The sequence below is a fragment of the Oryzias melastigma genome, linkage group LG1 (assembly GCF_002922805.2).
Source record: "Oryzias melastigma strain HK-1 linkage group LG1, ASM292280v2, whole genome shotgun sequence".
NCBI classification, from domain to species: Eukaryota; Metazoa; Chordata; class Actinopteri; order Beloniformes; family Adrianichthyidae; genus Oryzias; species Oryzias melastigma.
In genome coordinates, this window is record NC_050512.1 from 7,508,279 (window position 1) to 7,525,145 (window position 16,867).

The window sequence follows — 16,867 nt, forward strand, 5'->3', positions numbered from 1 at the left end:
CCCGGCATTTGCCACGTGCCTTCTCCATGGTCCAGTTTGCTAAAATACCAACATTTGTCTTTTACTTTAATGTTTTAAGTTAGTTTTAGGCACTTCCCTTCCCTCAAAATTGTTGTTTTTCTTTGTAAAAAAAAAGTGTATGCTTAATCTGTTTTTTCAACATGGCATCGCTTGCATGTTCGTGAGCGCAAAAACTCTTGTGACATTTTCTAGAATTTTCTTTTCTAAAATAACTCCAGTTTTTGGTGTAAAACTACTGTCAGCTTCATTGTTGAACGTTTTTTTTAAACTATATTTCCTCCCGTGTGTTTTTTTTCATAAAGTATTTTTTAAAAACATGTTTTACAAATGAACGCTTGTTAACTATCATAAATCTTGAAGAAGAGAAAAGTTGCTTACCTCCTCCGGGCCACCGTAGAATCCGCTCCAATCCGTCCCGGGTTTTTTGTGGACTCGGCGGGCTCGCGGCTCTGTCTGAAAGTCTGTTGCTCCGCGAGGAGAGGCGGGTAAAATGTAAACACAGATTCATCATGGAGGAAACTTTTGAGTCGCGGTTTGTAATTAAAGTGTAGAACACTCTTTGAGACCGGAATAAACTTTTAGTGTCGTATTTCGAACTTCACCAACTCCCAGGCATCTTCGCTAAATAAACGTAAGTCGCCGGTTGATTCAAATACGAAGCGAATCTTCTCTTTAGCGGGCTAGCTGTTAGCCATCTCCAGGCAGGGAAGCTCACCGCGCCGATGCCGCCCCTAAACCGCCATGGAGGACTACGACGTATTCGTGCAGCGCAGCTTCTCCCGGCTGAGGAGCAGGCAGGACCAGGAGGAAGTCCGGACCGCCGCGGCTCCATCCTCCTCCGTCATCCGCTTCTGCGGTCGCGCCATCCTGCCCCCGCTGGTACGACGGCGCTATCAGACACACGGATGGAGCGTGGCTGTCCTCTCGCTGATGTTGTGTTGTGATCGCAGTTGTCTGAAGAACAGAAGCAGCAGATGCAGGCGCGCAGAGAGGAAGCTGGCAGAGCTGCAGCCCGGATGGAGCTGGAGAAGCATCCCAGGATGAGGCATGTCCAGACACTTTTACGCAGCGTTCAGGTGAGAAACTTCACGTCACCCCGTGACGTTCAGAGCTTTGTTTGTAGATCCACCAGCTCAACACAGACATGGACGTTCAAGTTGCTTCCAAGTTTATTACACACCCGGAACCTTGGAGTCTCTGAGCGGATAAGAATCAGCTGATTCCAGGATGACTTCAATCAAAAAAGCTGCAGAACTTTTTCTTAAGTGACAAATGTGCCGTTGGGCATTTTGCATGTCTAATGCAGCACTATGATTTTGGGATATCCAGGCTAAAAAAATATTGAAGGAGACCTGACAACATCCAAGACTGGTAAAAATGTGATGATCAATGGAATCATCAGTGAAAATCTCTACTCATTTTGACATATTTTGTAGCTGGGGCTTTATTCTCACAGAATTAGAGAAGGTGATGCACAAAGTGAACTTGATGATAGGGGATTATTTCACAGGAATTAGAAAGTCCATCTGAAGGATCAGAATTGTACATATAAACTAGTCTAGAGTAAGGATATGAGTTTGAATAAAAACTGACCATATGGAGAACCTGATGCCTGAATGTCTCTAAAATGACCAAGAAATTCTGCCAAAAAAAGGCAGGTTAAATTTACTCTGATCAGGCTGCAGGACTGAAGTCTTTGAGTTCTTTGAGTTTACGGGAGGAGATGAACACCACAAACATCAAATTAAAAGTCTTTCAGTTTGAGTGAAGCAAAAAGAGAAATAGATTGCTTAACCCTTTAAAGGGTTAGTAATGGGACAAAGCTAAAATAAGTATCCAGATATATTCCATATGTTCTAATGTATCAAAAATAACAAATAATTACCGTTGACAAACGCAGGTTTTTGTAAAAATTGACAAAATCAACGACAAATCACACTCAAATTTCGCCCTGCTTCAGAAACGGCTCGATTTGGGTCACGTGACGCGTTGACGTCATGTGGGTGAGACGGCGCCAGCAGCAGAATGCAGGCGGACCCAGGGTGTCTCCAGATACATGTATGTGTGTGCGCTGCGGCAAAGTTGAATTCTATAAACATCGGTGTTATGGTCCGACGGAGTATTAGGGCCACCAAAAAAAAAGAAAAAGAAAATTATGATTTTTAAAGTCGTAAATTTATGAGATTTACAATCGAAATGAGCCTATTGTGAATAAACACTGAGCAAAACCAGACCGACTAAACTGTGAAAAGCTTCTGATTTCAACAGGTAAACTGAATGTTTAAAACAGTGCACATGTTTGGAAGTTTCTTTGTTTGATTTGCAGTTTATTAATCATTGATGGTGGCTTGCGGGATCTCTGCATCCCATGTTGTTGTTGTGTGTTGAAACGGGACGATTCATGTGGAGAACGGGGCGTACGGAGCACTGTTTACATTCTCCTTTGGTTTCTGCGCATGTCAGAGACATGCAGTAAGGTGGTGAAAGAGCTTCTGGGTATGTGAATAAAGTGAATAAATAAGTGAATAAATAAAAAATAATTAAGTGGCTGACGGACCTGCAAACATGTCTCTAAGCTCTTTATTTTGCATATGAAACTCTGCATTACCGACCCGGATAGTCAGCGTCATTGATGATTTGATTTAGAGTCGCCAAAAGGTTCCGATCTGTAAATAAAGCTTCACGAGATGCTCCACGTCTTCCAGCTTCGAGCATGGCTCTGATAAACGGACAGCTTTCAGTTTCATCGGCATTCTCAGCGTCATTGCCAAATAGTGAGCTCCTACTTTCCGCGCTGCCGGCTCAAATTGATAGGGCTTTACAGTCCTCAAACCACAAACACCCGGCGCCTCTGAATCAGCGTCACTTTCAGAACAAATGTTTCCACAATCTGAGTCTGAAGACAGAATTGTGGACCTTGAAATATCGCCGCTATCGCTAGCTCCGACATGCAAAGGAGAAGCCATCTTGCTATGTTGACCCCTTTGACGTCACTCGCACCACGTGACCAAAACGGAGCTTTTGACCCGGAAGAGACAGGTTTGCCAAATTTGGCTGCAAAAATGCCGTTTTATTTCAATATTTCTTGCTCAAAACACTGCAAAACATTTGGAAATGGTAAATATAAGGCGAAATACAGTTAACACAGAAAATGACCCACAACCCCATTACTAACCCTTTAACACCTGAAGTGTCGCCGGTGACGCTTAAACACAAAATCTTTAACATGTAAGTTTTTCAACCGTTAACACAATCAACGTAACTCCAGTAGATTCTGAAGGAGAAAACTGGAATTACATTGATTGTGTGAAGAATTAAAAAAATTACAGTAAGTCAGAAAACATAAACATTAGAGCTCTGGTTTTAGAGTCCCACTCTGATGAAAATCCTGTTTTTTGAGTTTTTAATATTTTTTTGTGGTATTTTTCTTATGAAAGAGAACAAATGTACTATGAAATAATTTTGTTTTTGCATTTCTGAATATTCCTCCTTTTAATAAGCAGAGGTGTATCCAGGACATCTTTGGCCAAAACTTCCACCATTGTGACTAATATATAAATACCTGGTACTGAACAGTGCAGGTAATGTTTTCCAGATTCCTTGTATTTCTTGCAGGATAAATTAAGTGTGAATTAAATATGTGTACAAACAAACAATTAAATAAGAATTAATGGCAAATCCATTCACATTTTGTCTCTTGTGAGTCACTTGGTTTTACATTATAATAAAAGAAATCTACTGTGTCTCAATCCAAATACTTTCCAATATCAATTATCAATTTGTTTTATTTTGAAAGGATTTTATAATGTATTGGTCGATTTGATTCAGTTAACAACTTTCTTCAGACAGATTGATCTGATTGGATTATAGAAATAGGGATTGTTTATTCGTTTAATCCCTAAAATAAAGTCGATGACGTTCTTCAAACGAGTTGTGATGGTATTCATGGGTCTGATGAAACCCAAAGTAACCCTTCTTCTCCTTATGTTTTTCTTTTTAAAGCAGCTGAGGAAGACTCCGACGCTGGAAGAGCTGCTTCAGGAGTGTGAAGTTACGACCAAATGTTCTCCTCATTTTCCTGCTCCTCAGAGCAGCTCCTCAGACTCCCACAGTGAGGCTTCAGTTGGGAACAAGCATGGTCCTTCCCCAGCATCTGCAGAGGAGTTAGAGAGTGGTTCTCCTTCTCCTCTGTCTCCCGTTTGTGCCTCTCTCACTCCCGACAAGCAAACCTGCTGTGATGGTGGCGTCAGTTGCCAAGAGGATAGCCCTCACCGACCCGAGCCGCGCCCCCCCAGCGGGGGACAGTCATCTTCCTCAGGATACATCAACTACAAGAAGGTAGAATTCTCTGTTTCGCGCCTGTTGGACCAACATTTCTGCACCTTCACCTCTTCTGGAGAAGCTAGCGGTGTGGGAGGGGGGTTCCTGCACAGCACCTCCAATACAATAGCCATTCGTCCAGATATTATTAGCCATCCTCCTGTGGATGGGGAGGAACTAGAGAGGAGTGGGCTGGAGTTGTATGCTTGTGGAGCCTCATCTGTCTGTGACTATCCACTATCGGAGGAGTCTGGAAGTGTGGAGCAAACGGACGACGGTTCCTGCCCCAAGGACGGAGATGCAGATGAGGGGTCAGTCACTGAAGGAAGAAATGCATCCGAAACTGAACCAGGAGACGGGAGAAGGTCGTCCGAAGAGAAGCCTCATTCTCGGAGCCTCAAGGACTTACTGAAGAAATCCCAGGAGTATCGGCGGCACCAGCGGATGCTGAGGAACCAGTCCAGGAACAGCAAAACCCTGGAGGGGACCCAAGAGCTGCCGAGAGCACCAGCAGAAGAGCAGAGCCTCTCTGATAAGGAGAACGATGAGCTCCCCTTTGGGAGCGTGAAAGCTACAGACAGGAGCCGAACCAAAGTGCGGGGAGGAACCCCGTCATTGGGAAGGTCACAGAAACCCAAGGAGCACTTTGAGAGAATCCAGAGTGAAATCTCTTGGAGCAACGCCAGCACTGACATCCAGAGCTCTCCGGTAACTGGAAACAGCTCAGAGCTTGATCTGGTTTCAAAAACAACCCTGAGAAATAAGCTGAACTCTTCTCAGGAGTTCATCATCCCAGCCGACACCTCCCCCCCTCCAGACGGCCTTCCTGGGGGCACAGCTTTTTCCAAAGGAGCAGCTACGGTCCCAGCGCCCATCCTCTGCTGCAGTCCCAGTCGGATCAAAGACAGCTGCATCAAACGTCCGCAACCCGCCGAAGGAGCGGAGATTTCCGAGGAGAAGCTGGGAATTCAATTCACCGGGACTCCTGCTGGCGCGGAGGAGGTGAGCGGCGTGTTAGCCCAAACTTCACAGCACATCGAGCACCTGGAGGCCAGACTGAGCGGCCCGAAGAGCCTGATCTCAGATCTGGAGTCTGCGGTGAAGGAAAGTCCAGAACAAACTGAGAGGAACCAGAACTGGTCCGACTGCAATGGCACACAACGCAGAGACGGCCGGCAGCAGACGCGGATCCCTGTCCTATTCCGAAACACAGCTCCACGGGGAGTCTCTGTGCCGGCCGCAGGAGGAGGTCGCCCCCCCACAAAATCCCCGTCTCTCAATCAGTCGTTTGACGTGGAAAAGCCATCCGGCCTCTGGCTCCAGAGTTTTGTTGGTCAGGCGCATCTGACCCCAGAGAGCGGGGGCGAGGATCTGGTGGGGAAGTCTAGAGTCAAACGACGACTGGTGATGCTCGTGAACGAGCAGACGCCAGAGAGGAGGGCGGGCCCTGTCGTCAGACCCGCCTCCAGCACCCCCACAGGTGAGAACCGCGGCTGCAGGTGCGCGCTGCAGGGCGTTCATCATTCAAGACGTTTGTCTCTCCCTGTTCAGCTGCGTCGTGCTGGTCTGAAGACCGGAACGCCGACCAGCTGAAGGAGGTCCACGCCGCCCGGCTCAGAGCCCTCCAGGAGGAGCACCAGCAGCAGCAGGAACAGCTCCTGCAGGTGAGGCGGGGTGGGGTGCAATGCTGCTCGCTGTCTCATACCAGCTTCTCCTGCAGTGGGGAGGTGTTCCCAGCAGAGATGTCAGAGACTCTGCAGCTCAGTCTGCCTCCTCCTGAACTTACCTGAGATCTTTGCTGTGACTCCTCTAAACATTCTAAGCATTCTCCGTTGTTGCTGCACAAACATCTTAAGCTCAAATGTTCTTCAGAGGAGAAAATCTTCTGAATAGTTATTAAACTGATGGAGGTTTGTGAATGAAGAAATCCCAGCAGTTTCACTTCTTACTAGAGCCGAGAATCAATTAAAAATATTCAACAAATTAATCGCAAACCTGGTAAAGAATGAATTTGAGTATATGCTGACCACTAATTATCTGCGAAAAATCACAGTATGAAATCACACAAAACTGTACATTCAAAAACTTTATTTTTTTTTTATAAATGTTTTCAATTCATTTAAAAAAATTAATCATATTAATCCCACTTTTGTGTTTTGATTAATCACAATTGAACACAATGTTTTATGAGGTAAATTTGATATGACAATATGCAGCTTTTGAACAAAAACAGGCCAGAGAGAAATTTTTTCCTTAATCTTCTTTGTCTGAAATGTTTGCATTTAATAAGTTTTAACCCACAATGTAATTTGTGTTGCAAAAACACATCAACAGTAAGATAAGCAGAACTCTAGAGACTTTCATGTCTGCAGTATTACTCCAAGAAAACAAAGTTGCTGATATACAGCTATAAGAAACAAACCTGCAGACCTTAAAGAAAAAAGTTCTGGTCACTGGTATATTTATCACTGCGTAGGCTGCTTTAAAACAGTAGCTACGTTTACATGACCACAAGTAGACAGAATAAACGCCTAATCAGAATAAAAATGTGTCATGGAAACATGTCATTCTGAATACTCTGGCCCGATCAGACTCCTTCAGATCCAAATTTCCTTCTGATCTAGACAGGTGGGTTATACCGATTTTCGATCTGATTGTGGTCCGTGTAAACAATCCATAGAGGGAGTGGCAGTCTTTGGAGCGCGAACAGAACCGATCGGCTGCTCTCCGCGAGCCAACCGTCTCTTTTTGCATAGCAGCCGGACTCATAGCTTTCATGTCTGTGGGCTGATAAAGGCTGATGTTATTCCCACATATTCACATGCAGCCAAGATGCACATTGCTGCACGGATTTAGTAAATTACGAGCGAAAAGTCACTTAAAAATATTATTAATAATAATGAAAGCACGTTCAGAGGATAATCACGCTCTATACAGCATCTTTGTTTATAACGGAACTCATTATTTCTTCTTCTACGACTATTTCTGGTATTTTAGACCATTCTGCGCATGTTAAAATTATTTATTCCAATCAACTGTGTGGCGCATGGAAACGTTTGTTAAAATCGGATAAAGTTTTTCAAGGCTCATGTGCACAGTTCTATTCTAATCGGATCTTTGATCCCATCAAGGACATTTTGCATATTTAAACACAGCTACAACAGTAGCTTCTTTCATCTTCTGGACAAAAACAAGCAGTAAGAGGTGAACTTTCTCTCTGAGCTGATGCTTTATTTAACCTAACCTGATGATCAGCATTTGTATCGCTTTCCTCTGCCGCTGCAGTCGAGGCTCAGCGACGTGTCGTTGTGTTACCGTGACTGGATCAAATAGTCCGCTTTTTGGGAAAAAGTGATCTAAACCAAAAAAATAATGGAATTAAAGTACTAAAAACCCATTGACTACTTGAAAATAAACGTTTTGTTGGATAATACCCAACAAAATCAGATTACATGCAAGCCTGTGCTGAATGAATCTTCTGGAAATACTTCTTGAATCTAGAGTTTTAACTAATTGGGAGTAAAAATGACATTTTTTAAACAGCATTTTCTAAAAATTCTTTCTTGATAAAAATGTTGTGCTGTATTTGTTTATAATTATAATAATATATTTCTAATCTAAAATCTAAAATATTCTAATCTAAATCTAAAAAAGAAAAAAAAATGTACGAACCGGATAAAAAAAATACACGTTAAAGAAATGGTGAGGTCGAGCTGGGATGGGATTATATAAGTTCGTTTCCTCCCACTCCCTTTCAGACAATATCTTACTGTCTAGTTATCCTGCGTTTGACTTGTCTTTATGGATGACTGTATAACGCATTAGTTTGCTTTTTTTTCTTCTTGATTTCTTGAAATAAACCATTTCTAATCTAATAAAAGGAATGTTGCTATCAGTTGCCACATGCCCGAGTCTGTTCAGGTATTTATCTACAAATCTGAGGAAATGGAACATGGAGGTTATCTGTACCCGAGTCCGATTTGTCGACTGTGTTCGTTCCACTTTGCGCTCAGACACAGTGAAGTGGACCGTGCCAAACAGGCGGTCCAGTTAGCGGTCCAGAGGACTCTGGCGCTGTTCTCCAAAGCTCTGGAGTTAAAATCATTGAGAATCTTTTTGTTAACCATCAAGTTTGGAGACAGAAAACTGGATGTTTCAGAAACGCAATTCAGTGTGGAAAAGCCCTTTTGAAATGAACTTCCTTGAAATGATTGAAGCTCCTACGGTTTCTCCTGAAGCAGGAAGCTAATGTTTGGAGGCGCACGCTTCCGTGCACGCTCTCTAATTTACCTGTTAGTGTGCCCCTGGGTTCTGAACAGACATCTGCTCATTACAAGAGACCTTCAAACCCCCCCAGCCAGGAAAAGAGGATTGTACCATAAATGTTTCATTCTGTCCCTAAGAGGCGAGCTGGCACTGTCGCCCATGTCTGTGTGCACGTGCGTGCGCTCGGAGGCTTGAAGGACGCCGGCTGTTGGCTGGCAGCCTCTCCCAGAGCTGGTGTCTGTGTTTGTTCTTGGCCGGCGTCCGCGGCCCGTTAATCACCGCTCCTGCTAAATTTATGTATCCTTAACAGCAGAATAATGAACAGAAGATGCTTAATAGCAGGACGCGTGACTCCCGTGTCCCTCCATCATCTGTGAGCGAGCTGGCCGGACTTTCTGGCTCGGGGGGGTGGAAGGGGCTGACACAGAAAAGAAGGATAATTTGTTTAATTCATGAGCGTCTGTGGTTAAGTGCCAGATCTTCCTGCGGAGTACCACCACTAATGATGATTCTTCACCCCCCCTTTGTTTTTGTGTCAAACCACCTTTCATTTCCTGCTCGTCTTCCTTCTCCCGCCTCATTTGTGCTCCTTTCCAACCCAACATGTTCTTCCTCATCAAACGTGCACACCTGCAAACGGATCCATCCTCAGGCTCTGGCGGCGCGGTTCCATCTCCTCCAGAGCGTGGCGCTCCCTCGCTGTCTCGGGGACACGCTGACCTTCTCCGTCCCTCAGGTACCCCACATTTGCTGCCCGATCAGTCTGACCTTTTGTCTGCCGCTCTAGCGAGCGCCCCTCTGATCACCATCAATCACGTCTTATTGTTGTTCTGCTGGATTCAGCTCCACCGGCTCCACTTCATTTGTTGTGCACGAAGAGCCTTTAATGCAGCAGCTCTCGAATCAACAAGTGAATGACAGCACATCAGCTGCTTGTTATTCGGTTTCTCTCAGTGATGAGCTGAGTCCACCGCTGTCGCTCTCTAAACAGATGCCAGCTGAAGGACCTTGAAGCTGCGTGGGAAATTAATTGGTTGTCATTGATGGAATTAGCATTCTCCTCTCTCTTCCCCCTCTCTGGTCTTCATCATTCTCCCCTCTCATGGCTCCCTCTTCTCCCCATCAGCACCACCGCCCCCTGCTGGCAGCTGCCGTGAAGGGCTTTCTGACGCGCAGACTGCTGAGGACTGAGCGTGTGTCGCAGCTGCTGCGCACCATCAGGGTACGTGGACGCAGCAGATCAGCTGTCAGTGCAAATTCTACAAATGCTGGGATGTTTTCTAATACTGAACAAAAACTCAAACCCAAATTAAAACAGAAAAATATTGACAGATTGGAGTTTCAGCCACATGCACCTCCTGCCACTGCCTCCTCAAGATGTCCCCTTTTAGATAATATAATCAGATCATATATTTAAATTTGTCTCTTTTTAACAGCTGTTTTTATGTTCTGTTGGATAAAAATGTTCATTTATGTGAGATAAAAATGTTATTTAAATGAAAAAAACTTTTCTGGAGTTGGTTGGATTGATGATGCCGATGCTGATGCAGGACACGCAGCAGTTCCTGCAGAGCTTCCAGCAGCAGAACGCAGGCAGAGGAGCGCTCTGCAACACACAGGACGCCGTACTGCAGGAGCGAGTCGCGCTGCAGGTGAGACGCCGAACGCGATGGAACTCACCTGTCAGTTTCTGTCAGCCCACACGCTCTCTAAAACCCCGGCGGTTTCCCCCTGCAGCTCCGCGCCGCTCGCTATGAGCTGTACGACATTTTCTTCAGCCTGTCAGCCAGAGAGAGGATGCAGATGATCGGCTGGGACAGAGAGCTGGCCAAGGAGAGGGAACTCAGACGGCAGGTGATCCTCGTTTCCTCTGCGTGCGCTCAGTCCTGTGGTGGTTAAATTAGATAAAGCCGTCTCATGGCAGGATGTGGAGCTGCACCGTCTGTTACCAGAGCTTTTGATGAGGAACCACGCCGCAGTCTCTCTTTTGGGGGGTTTCTTGATGTTTGTTGCTCTGTTGGAAGAAAGGCTGCACCCACAGGTGCTCTATCGTGAGTTTTCTGAGGGGGGGAGTTAATTAAAGCTTCAAAGTATTTTCTAGCCAGAAGTTGATCAATTTCTGAAGAGATAATTTCTGAGAGTAAGTACCGTATTTTCCTGAGTATACGTGTTTTTATATATATATATAGTTTGGCCAGGACTGTGACTTATACTCAGGAGCAACTTTTTTTCAATAAAAAAAACAAATAGGCTTAAAGGGTTAAAGGGTAACCAAACAAGACAGTTAGAGGCTGACTCCACCCACAGCCGAAATGTGATTATCCAGTCAGATGGGTGGGGCTAGGTAACAGGACTGTTATCATTACTGGAGCTGCAGATCACGACATGAGACTTAAATGGTTTGACCAATCAAGAAATTCAACAGTAAGCACACAGACTGTTTTTGACAATATTTTCACGAGTCTATTTCAATTTATCAAAAAATGTGTCAATTACCATCAGTCAGCACTTTTAAAGCTCCATTTATAGAGATCAACAGACAAAAAAAGTTGACTTAGGGTTTGGTTACTCTTTAAATATTTTCCCACCAAAATTGGTTGCCCTCTAGCAGTTTTTCCCTGTTAACAGCCACTAGAGGGCACTGTAGGAATGTGTTTCAGTATTTTCTGCTGACAGCTACGCTGAAGAAGTGACGTCTGAAACAAAAATGGAAAAAAAATGTGATAGGTTTCCTTCTAATCTTTATATTCTTCTTATTTGCATCAAGACTTTATTATTATTGGATCTTTTCTATAAAAAGAAACTTTCAAAATCCATAAAAAAAAACGTTGCTAGCTTGGAGGTATAAATTTAGTGGTTGGAGGAGCTGCTTTAAGTAGGTAAATACTTGTATGATATTTTTCTACCTTCCTTGAAGGCTCAAAGCGATTTACAAATACATCCACACACATTAACACACTGACGGTAGACCCGCTGCTGAACACTGGCACCAACCTATAACCACCAGGAGCAACATGGGGTTCAGTGTATAGCCCAAGGATGCTTCGACACATGGGTGCACATCTGGAGCTGAACCTGCGAGCTTCCAATCAGAGGTCAACTGCTCTACCTCTACAGATGTAGTTTTGTCACGTGACTGAGCGACTTGACACGCTTCAAGAATGAGTTAGTGTGGAAAATCCACTAGTTTCCCAAAATAAAACTCTCTTCCGAATCAGATTGTAAATAAATCAGAAAATGTAGGTTGTGTTTTTTAAAATTTTTTTCCTCTGTGGATCGTTACCAACTCTCCACTCTCCACTCTACTGGTTTGCGACCCGGAGGTTAGGTACCACTGCTGTAGCGGATTTTCATCATGTTCTCTACAGCAGGAAAGACTTACTGTTACAATTAAACTAAATCCAAAATACTTTAAAAAGTTTGTTTTCCCTGTGTGTTTGTGTAGAAGACAGGAAGTTGTCCGGGACGGACCACCCTGTCGGCTGCAACACAAAAGTCACTGGAGAGGAAGAAAGAAGCCATGTAAGTTTGGACTGTTACCATGACGATGCACTTGTATGACCCAACCTGCATCAGCTCCTCTTTCTCTGCACTCCAGGATTCAGAGAAAGGTTGGTGAAAGCACTGGGGGATTCAGGACCAGGACCGGACCAAAGCTCCGTGCTGACAAACCGCTTCCATGGAAACCAAGGCAGATCAGACCGCGTCCACAGAGAGCCACAAAGAGCGCCGGCTCCTCCAAACCATGATACCTTCACAATGAGGCCCTGCTAAACCTACAACGTCTCAGCACAATCTAAACTCGGCAGAGCGTGCATTTTCCTGTCAGTCCCCACCATGTGCCAAAAAGGGGTGAAACATCTGAAGCAGTTAAAGCAGACAGTCTTCAAAAGCATTATAAAAAAAGACGTGTCATTTAAAGTGAACTGTTTTGCTCACGTTTTACATTTGAACATTGTTGATGTTTGAAATTCCTCTCTGCCTTAAACTTTATTCTTCAGTGGAAATATCTGGTGAAGAAACCTTATTGTTTTAAATTCTGGTCTTTTTTACTTCGTGTTATTTATTTTTATTTTATAATAAAGTTTTTTTTTACTGTGATTTTGCTGCTGTTTCTTGATGAAGTGGTGTTTACACACTCCCCGCCAGCAGGGGGCGCTGCAGGATTTTCTGCTCGTCCGCCGACAGGCTGGTTCCGGTTTGGGCTGAGCCATGGCGCCGAGCTTTGTTATGAACAGATAGCCGGTTCGGGTCTCGCCCAGGCGGGATGGAGGAAGCGCCGGACACGGGCTCGAGCGCACGAGCGGAGAGGAAAGCTTTGGAAAAGGCCCAAATCCAGCAGCGGGAGAGCGAGAGGAGGATCCTCCGGCTGGTGAGTGGGAGCGGAACTCCCAGCTATCCGCCTCTGTCGGAGTCGGTCCTCCGGCAGCTCACTGAGCCGGTTCTGGTGTCCCGCAGGTCGGACGGGTGTTGAAAAAACCGGAGGCTGAGCGGTCCGAGGAGGAGGCCGCGGTGCTGCTGCTTCACAGAGACACCGCGGAGGAGCTCGGCAGGAGACGGAGCCGCAGGGACGGGCTTCGGAGGAAGCAGGAGGAGGTGAGGGCTCCTTCCCGGGGATGCGCCGGGAGGGCTTCACACTCAGCTGATTTGGCTTTGACTTTTAAAACTCTGATTTGGATTTTTAAATCGTATACTTCAAATAAAAGTAAGCAAACTTAGGAAGTTAGTCATGAAATTAACTGGAAATACATCCACATACACTTAGAAATAATTCATTTGTGAGTGCTAGTCATAGATGCATAAACTCTTATTTAAACAGAAAATGTCACATGAGATTATTAAATCTTAAATTTGTCAAAAATAATTTATTTACTTGCAAAGGAGGAAGCAAACTTTCATTGTATTCCAAATTATTATGCAAATTATATTTTTCTATGATTGTTCTAAATACTGAATACAAATGACAGTCAGCATCATTTTTAAGTCACCAACCTTTAGAGTTTATAAGATGCACTGTTCCAGATTATTATGAACAATAGAGTTATAGATTATAGAACTGAATTTGCTGCATTAGGAGGTCATATTCATTCAAATCTAAAGCTATTAGAAATCAAATCTTAGTTTATAAAGCGCTTTTCATGGCTCACACCAGCTCAAGGTGCTGTACATAGGAAACATTAAAAAAAAAATTAAAAGCAAGCAAAGTGCCCATTGTAGCCCATTACGCCCCACCCTGTAACTCCGACCCTAAAAATATATATATATATATTCCAAAAGATACCTGTGGCTTGGCTCTGCTGTACAGAATTGGTATTGTGGGCATCCATTCAATCCCGGGGGACTGGTCGAATACATGGGGCATCACTACGGCTCCCACCAAAACCAGGAGGGCATCTGTATTTCACGCTTTTCTGCAGCAGAGATCATTTTTTTCCTTCTCATGTTGATTGAAAATGTTAACGTGGAACCTCATTCTTTAGTAGTTTTTCCTTTAATTGAACTTGCCTGCAAATTTATTTATCTGAGATTGATTTCAGTGCTCCAAAGAGCCCAGAGACACAATACAATTCATGTTTAATTAAACAAAGATTTTTATATTTTTGGCACTTAGGTAAATTTTGCATAATTTGAAACACACCATATATAAACTCATCCCTATTTTGCTTTACTTAACTTTGAATTTTTTAATTTTCTTCACATAAATAATCATTATCTGGTTTTTAACTCCTAATCAGTTATTTACACATTACCAACACAGATTTAAGACATTGAAAAATCCATAATTATCAATAGATCAAATCCTAAATAGTTCAACCCTTTTGGAGCTTCAGGTGTTTGATACAAACATGTTCCTTTTCTGATCTGATAACACGTTGTAGTAAATCAGAATCGCCCCGATTGCAGGTTTTTGACGACGCTGAAGTGTTGAAAAGTAAAGTGCAGCAGTTAGCTGCAGCCGTGCGGCAGGCCAGTCACCTGGTAGTTTACACTGGAGCGGGGATCAGCACGGTAAGGATCGCCTCCCCAGCATCCTCCGGGGAAACTTCAGTCGCCTTCAGAGTGCCTTCTCTTCCAGGCGGCCTCCATCCCAGATTACAGGGGGCCTAACGGGGTGTGGACGCAGCTGCAGAAAGGGCAGGCGGTCAGGTGAGGAGGGAGGAAGACGAGGATTCCTATCTGAAGCTATTATTCTGATCTCCTTTGGTTTTTACATGTGTTTTCAGCTCGTCGGACCTGAGTCAAGCTGAACCGACGCTCACGCACATGTGCATCAGGATGCTGCATGAGGAGAAGCTGGTGTGGAAGACCTTTAAAAAATAAAATCTTGTGCATTTTTAGTTTGATGTTAAATACCAGTTTTATTATGAAACATTTCTTGTTTGTTTAAAATATCCAAATGTGTCAAAACAATTTCACATAAACAAGATCCTTGAATGAACATCTAAAAAAAATGTAGTTTTTCATAATGTGTCTGTGTTTTTGTACATACAGGTGAAGCATGTTGTATCTCAGAACTGTGATGGGCTCCACCTGCGCAGCGGTCTGCGCAGACACGCCCTGTCGGAGCTCCATGGTAACATGTTCATCGAGGTAACTGCAGCTGCAGAGTGAGAGGTCTTCTTGACCCTTCTTCTTTAAGCCACATTTCTATCCCTCTTCGTAAATGAGAAACTGTGTGTAATTATGGCATCAAATAACCACAAGGGGGCGTAATCCAGTGCTTTTGCGTGACAGTCCCAGATCTGGGTAAACGCAGAAGCCAAATCGGTCATGAATCAAGAGGAGGCCGTAGATGACGGAGCACCTGAGAGTGGGCGTTCCAGCTGAACCCGCCTCTCTTCGTCCACAGGTGTGCACGTCCTGCTCCCCGGTCAGAGAGTATGTGCGCCTGTTTGACGTGACGGAGCGGACCTCGCTGCACCGCCACGCAACCGGTCGCAGCTGCAGCTGCTGCGGCGCCGAACTCCGGGACACCATCGTTCACTTCGGGGAGCGCGGGAGCCTGGAGCAGCCTCTGAACTGGGAGGGGGCCGTGGAGGCGGCGAGGAGGGCCGACGTCATCCTCTGCCTGGGCTCCAGCCTGAAGGCAGGCACCTTCAATCACTTCATTGTCCTCCATGCTTTAACCAATGCACCTGTGTCGCCATCATTCCTGTTCATGTGCTCTGACTCCTCCCCTTCCAGGTGCTGAAGAAATACTCCTGTCTGTGGTCCATGAACAGGCCCGTGAGTAAAAGGCCGAAGCTCTACATCGTCAACCTCCAGGTACGGACGCAGTTGCTTTGAAATCAAACGTGTTGAGGACCCGGTTCTGATCCGTTTGTGTTTTAGTGGACGCCTAAAGACGACTTGGCCGTCCTGAAGATTCACGGCAGGTGTGATGACGTCATGCGCCGGCTGATGGAGGAGCTGAACCTCCAGATACCTGCGTACGACAGGTGAGGACTGGGGAGGGAGAAGATGAGCAGCAGGTGGAGGGGTGTCACGCAGACTCCAGAGAATTCAGAAATGACCAGAGAACTTCCTGTTTCATCTGAAGCTGAAGATGTTTGAGTCCAGAATAAGAGGCGTCTTTTTTCCACAGGGAGGAGGTCTTATTTGAACCGTTCCTGACCATAGTCCTAGTCTGACTCAGATTAATAATCTTCTTCTCTTCTTCCTCTCCAGGACGAAGGACCCCATCTTCAGTTTAGCCACGCCCCTGAAGCCAGAAGAGCTGCACAGCCATACCCGTGAGCTCATAGCGCCCCCCAGAGGACAGGACAGGAGCTCTGCTGACTTGGGGGTGCAGATGAAGGAAGCCCCTCATGTGCAGGGGGGCTGGTTTGGACGAGGCTACGGCAAAGGAAGGAGGAAAAGGAAAAAAGCGGAGTGACGCTGAAACGTGTGGATCACCTGTCTTCATGGATCAGCTCTGTACTCATGGGGGTCTGATGTTTACAAATTCTTCACGACAGCGGGCAGCTTCTCCTCTGGACCCCGGCAGCTGAACCGTCTGTGTTCCTGAACGTTTGGGCCGACAGAACCGTTTCTGTGGTCTCTCTGTGTTGTCTGTAGAAACCAGTGGCTGTGTACGTCCAACATGTCATGTCTGCAGTTTTTATAAATGGATCATCTGAGTATATTTTTGTAGAGTTTATTTCCAGGTGATGGAAACTGGATTTGGTTTCTGGTGTTTGGTTCCTCTGCTTCACGGCGGTGGACCTTTGCTCTGCTGTGACCTCAACTCTCCAGTGGGTTGACTGATGTTTACTGAATC

General features: G+C 45.1%; 2 protein-coding genes across 5 annotated transcripts; both read left to right on the forward strand.

Moving 5' to 3' along the window:
* The first annotated feature begins 229 nt into the window (after window positions 1-229).
* si:ch73-100l22.3 lies at window positions 230-12,708 on the forward strand. Of its 4 annotated transcripts, XM_024259691.2 has the most exons (11): window positions 233-652; window positions 723-900; window positions 972-1,097; window positions 4,024-5,821; window positions 5,893-6,005; window positions 9,260-9,343; window positions 9,734-9,829; window positions 10,158-10,259; window positions 10,345-10,461; window positions 12,053-12,129; window positions 12,206-12,708. In XM_024259691.2, exons 2-11 carry the CDS (start codon window positions 763-765, stop codon window positions 12,354-12,356), a joined length of 2,802 nt encoding a protein of 933 aa, XP_024115459.1. In that variant the 5' UTR covers window positions 233-652; window positions 723-762; the 3' UTR covers window positions 12,357-12,708. The 4 variants fall into 4 exon arrangements, with proteins under 4 accessions (XP_024115461.1, XP_024115459.1, XP_036067397.1 ...); XM_036211504.1 differs by having other exon boundaries at window positions 233-900; XM_024259692.2 differs by having other exon boundaries at window positions 235-900; window positions 4,027-5,821.
* A 29-nt stretch (window positions 12,709-12,737) lies between these two features.
* On the forward strand, window positions 12,738-16,732 carry sirt7 (sirtuin 7). Its single transcript, XM_024259694.2, has 10 exons — window positions 12,738-12,979; window positions 13,066-13,203; window positions 14,512-14,616; window positions 14,684-14,754; window positions 14,832-14,904; window positions 15,100-15,198; window positions 15,458-15,694; window positions 15,793-15,873; window positions 15,940-16,046; window positions 16,276-16,732. Exons 1-10 carry the CDS (start codon window positions 12,875-12,877, stop codon window positions 16,481-16,483), a joined length of 1,224 nt encoding a protein of 407 aa, XP_024115462.1. The 5' UTR covers window positions 12,738-12,874; the 3' UTR covers window positions 16,484-16,732.
* The last annotated feature ends 135 nt before the right edge of the window (window positions 16,733-16,867 follow it).

Excerpts from the sequence above, each read along its gene's own strand:
- si:ch73-100l22.3 (XM_036211504.1), top strand. The coding sequence starts at position 763 with ATGGAGGACTACGACGTATTCGTGCAGCGCAGCTTCTCCCGGCTGAGG. Across the intron at positions 9,830-10,157 it reads AGCTGCTGCGCACCATCAGG|GACACGCAGCAGTTCCTGCA; the intron begins GTACGTGGACGC and ends ATGCTGATGCAG. Across the intron at positions 10,260-10,344 it reads AGGAGCGAGTCGCGCTGCAG|CTCCGCGCCGCTCGCTATGA; the intron begins GTGAGACGCCGA and ends TTCCCCCTGCAG.
- sirt7 (XM_024259694.2), top strand. The coding sequence starts at position 12,875 with ATGGAGGAAGCGCCGGACACGGGCTCGAGCGCACGAGCGGAGAGGAAA. Across the intron at positions 13,204-14,511 it reads TTCGGAGGAAGCAGGAGGAG|GTTTTTGACGACGCTGAAGT; the intron begins GTGAGGGCTCCT and ends CCCCGATTGCAG. Across the intron at positions 15,695-15,792 it reads GCCTGGGCTCCAGCCTGAAG|GTGCTGAAGAAATACTCCTG; the intron begins GCAGGCACCTTC and ends CTCCCCTTCCAG.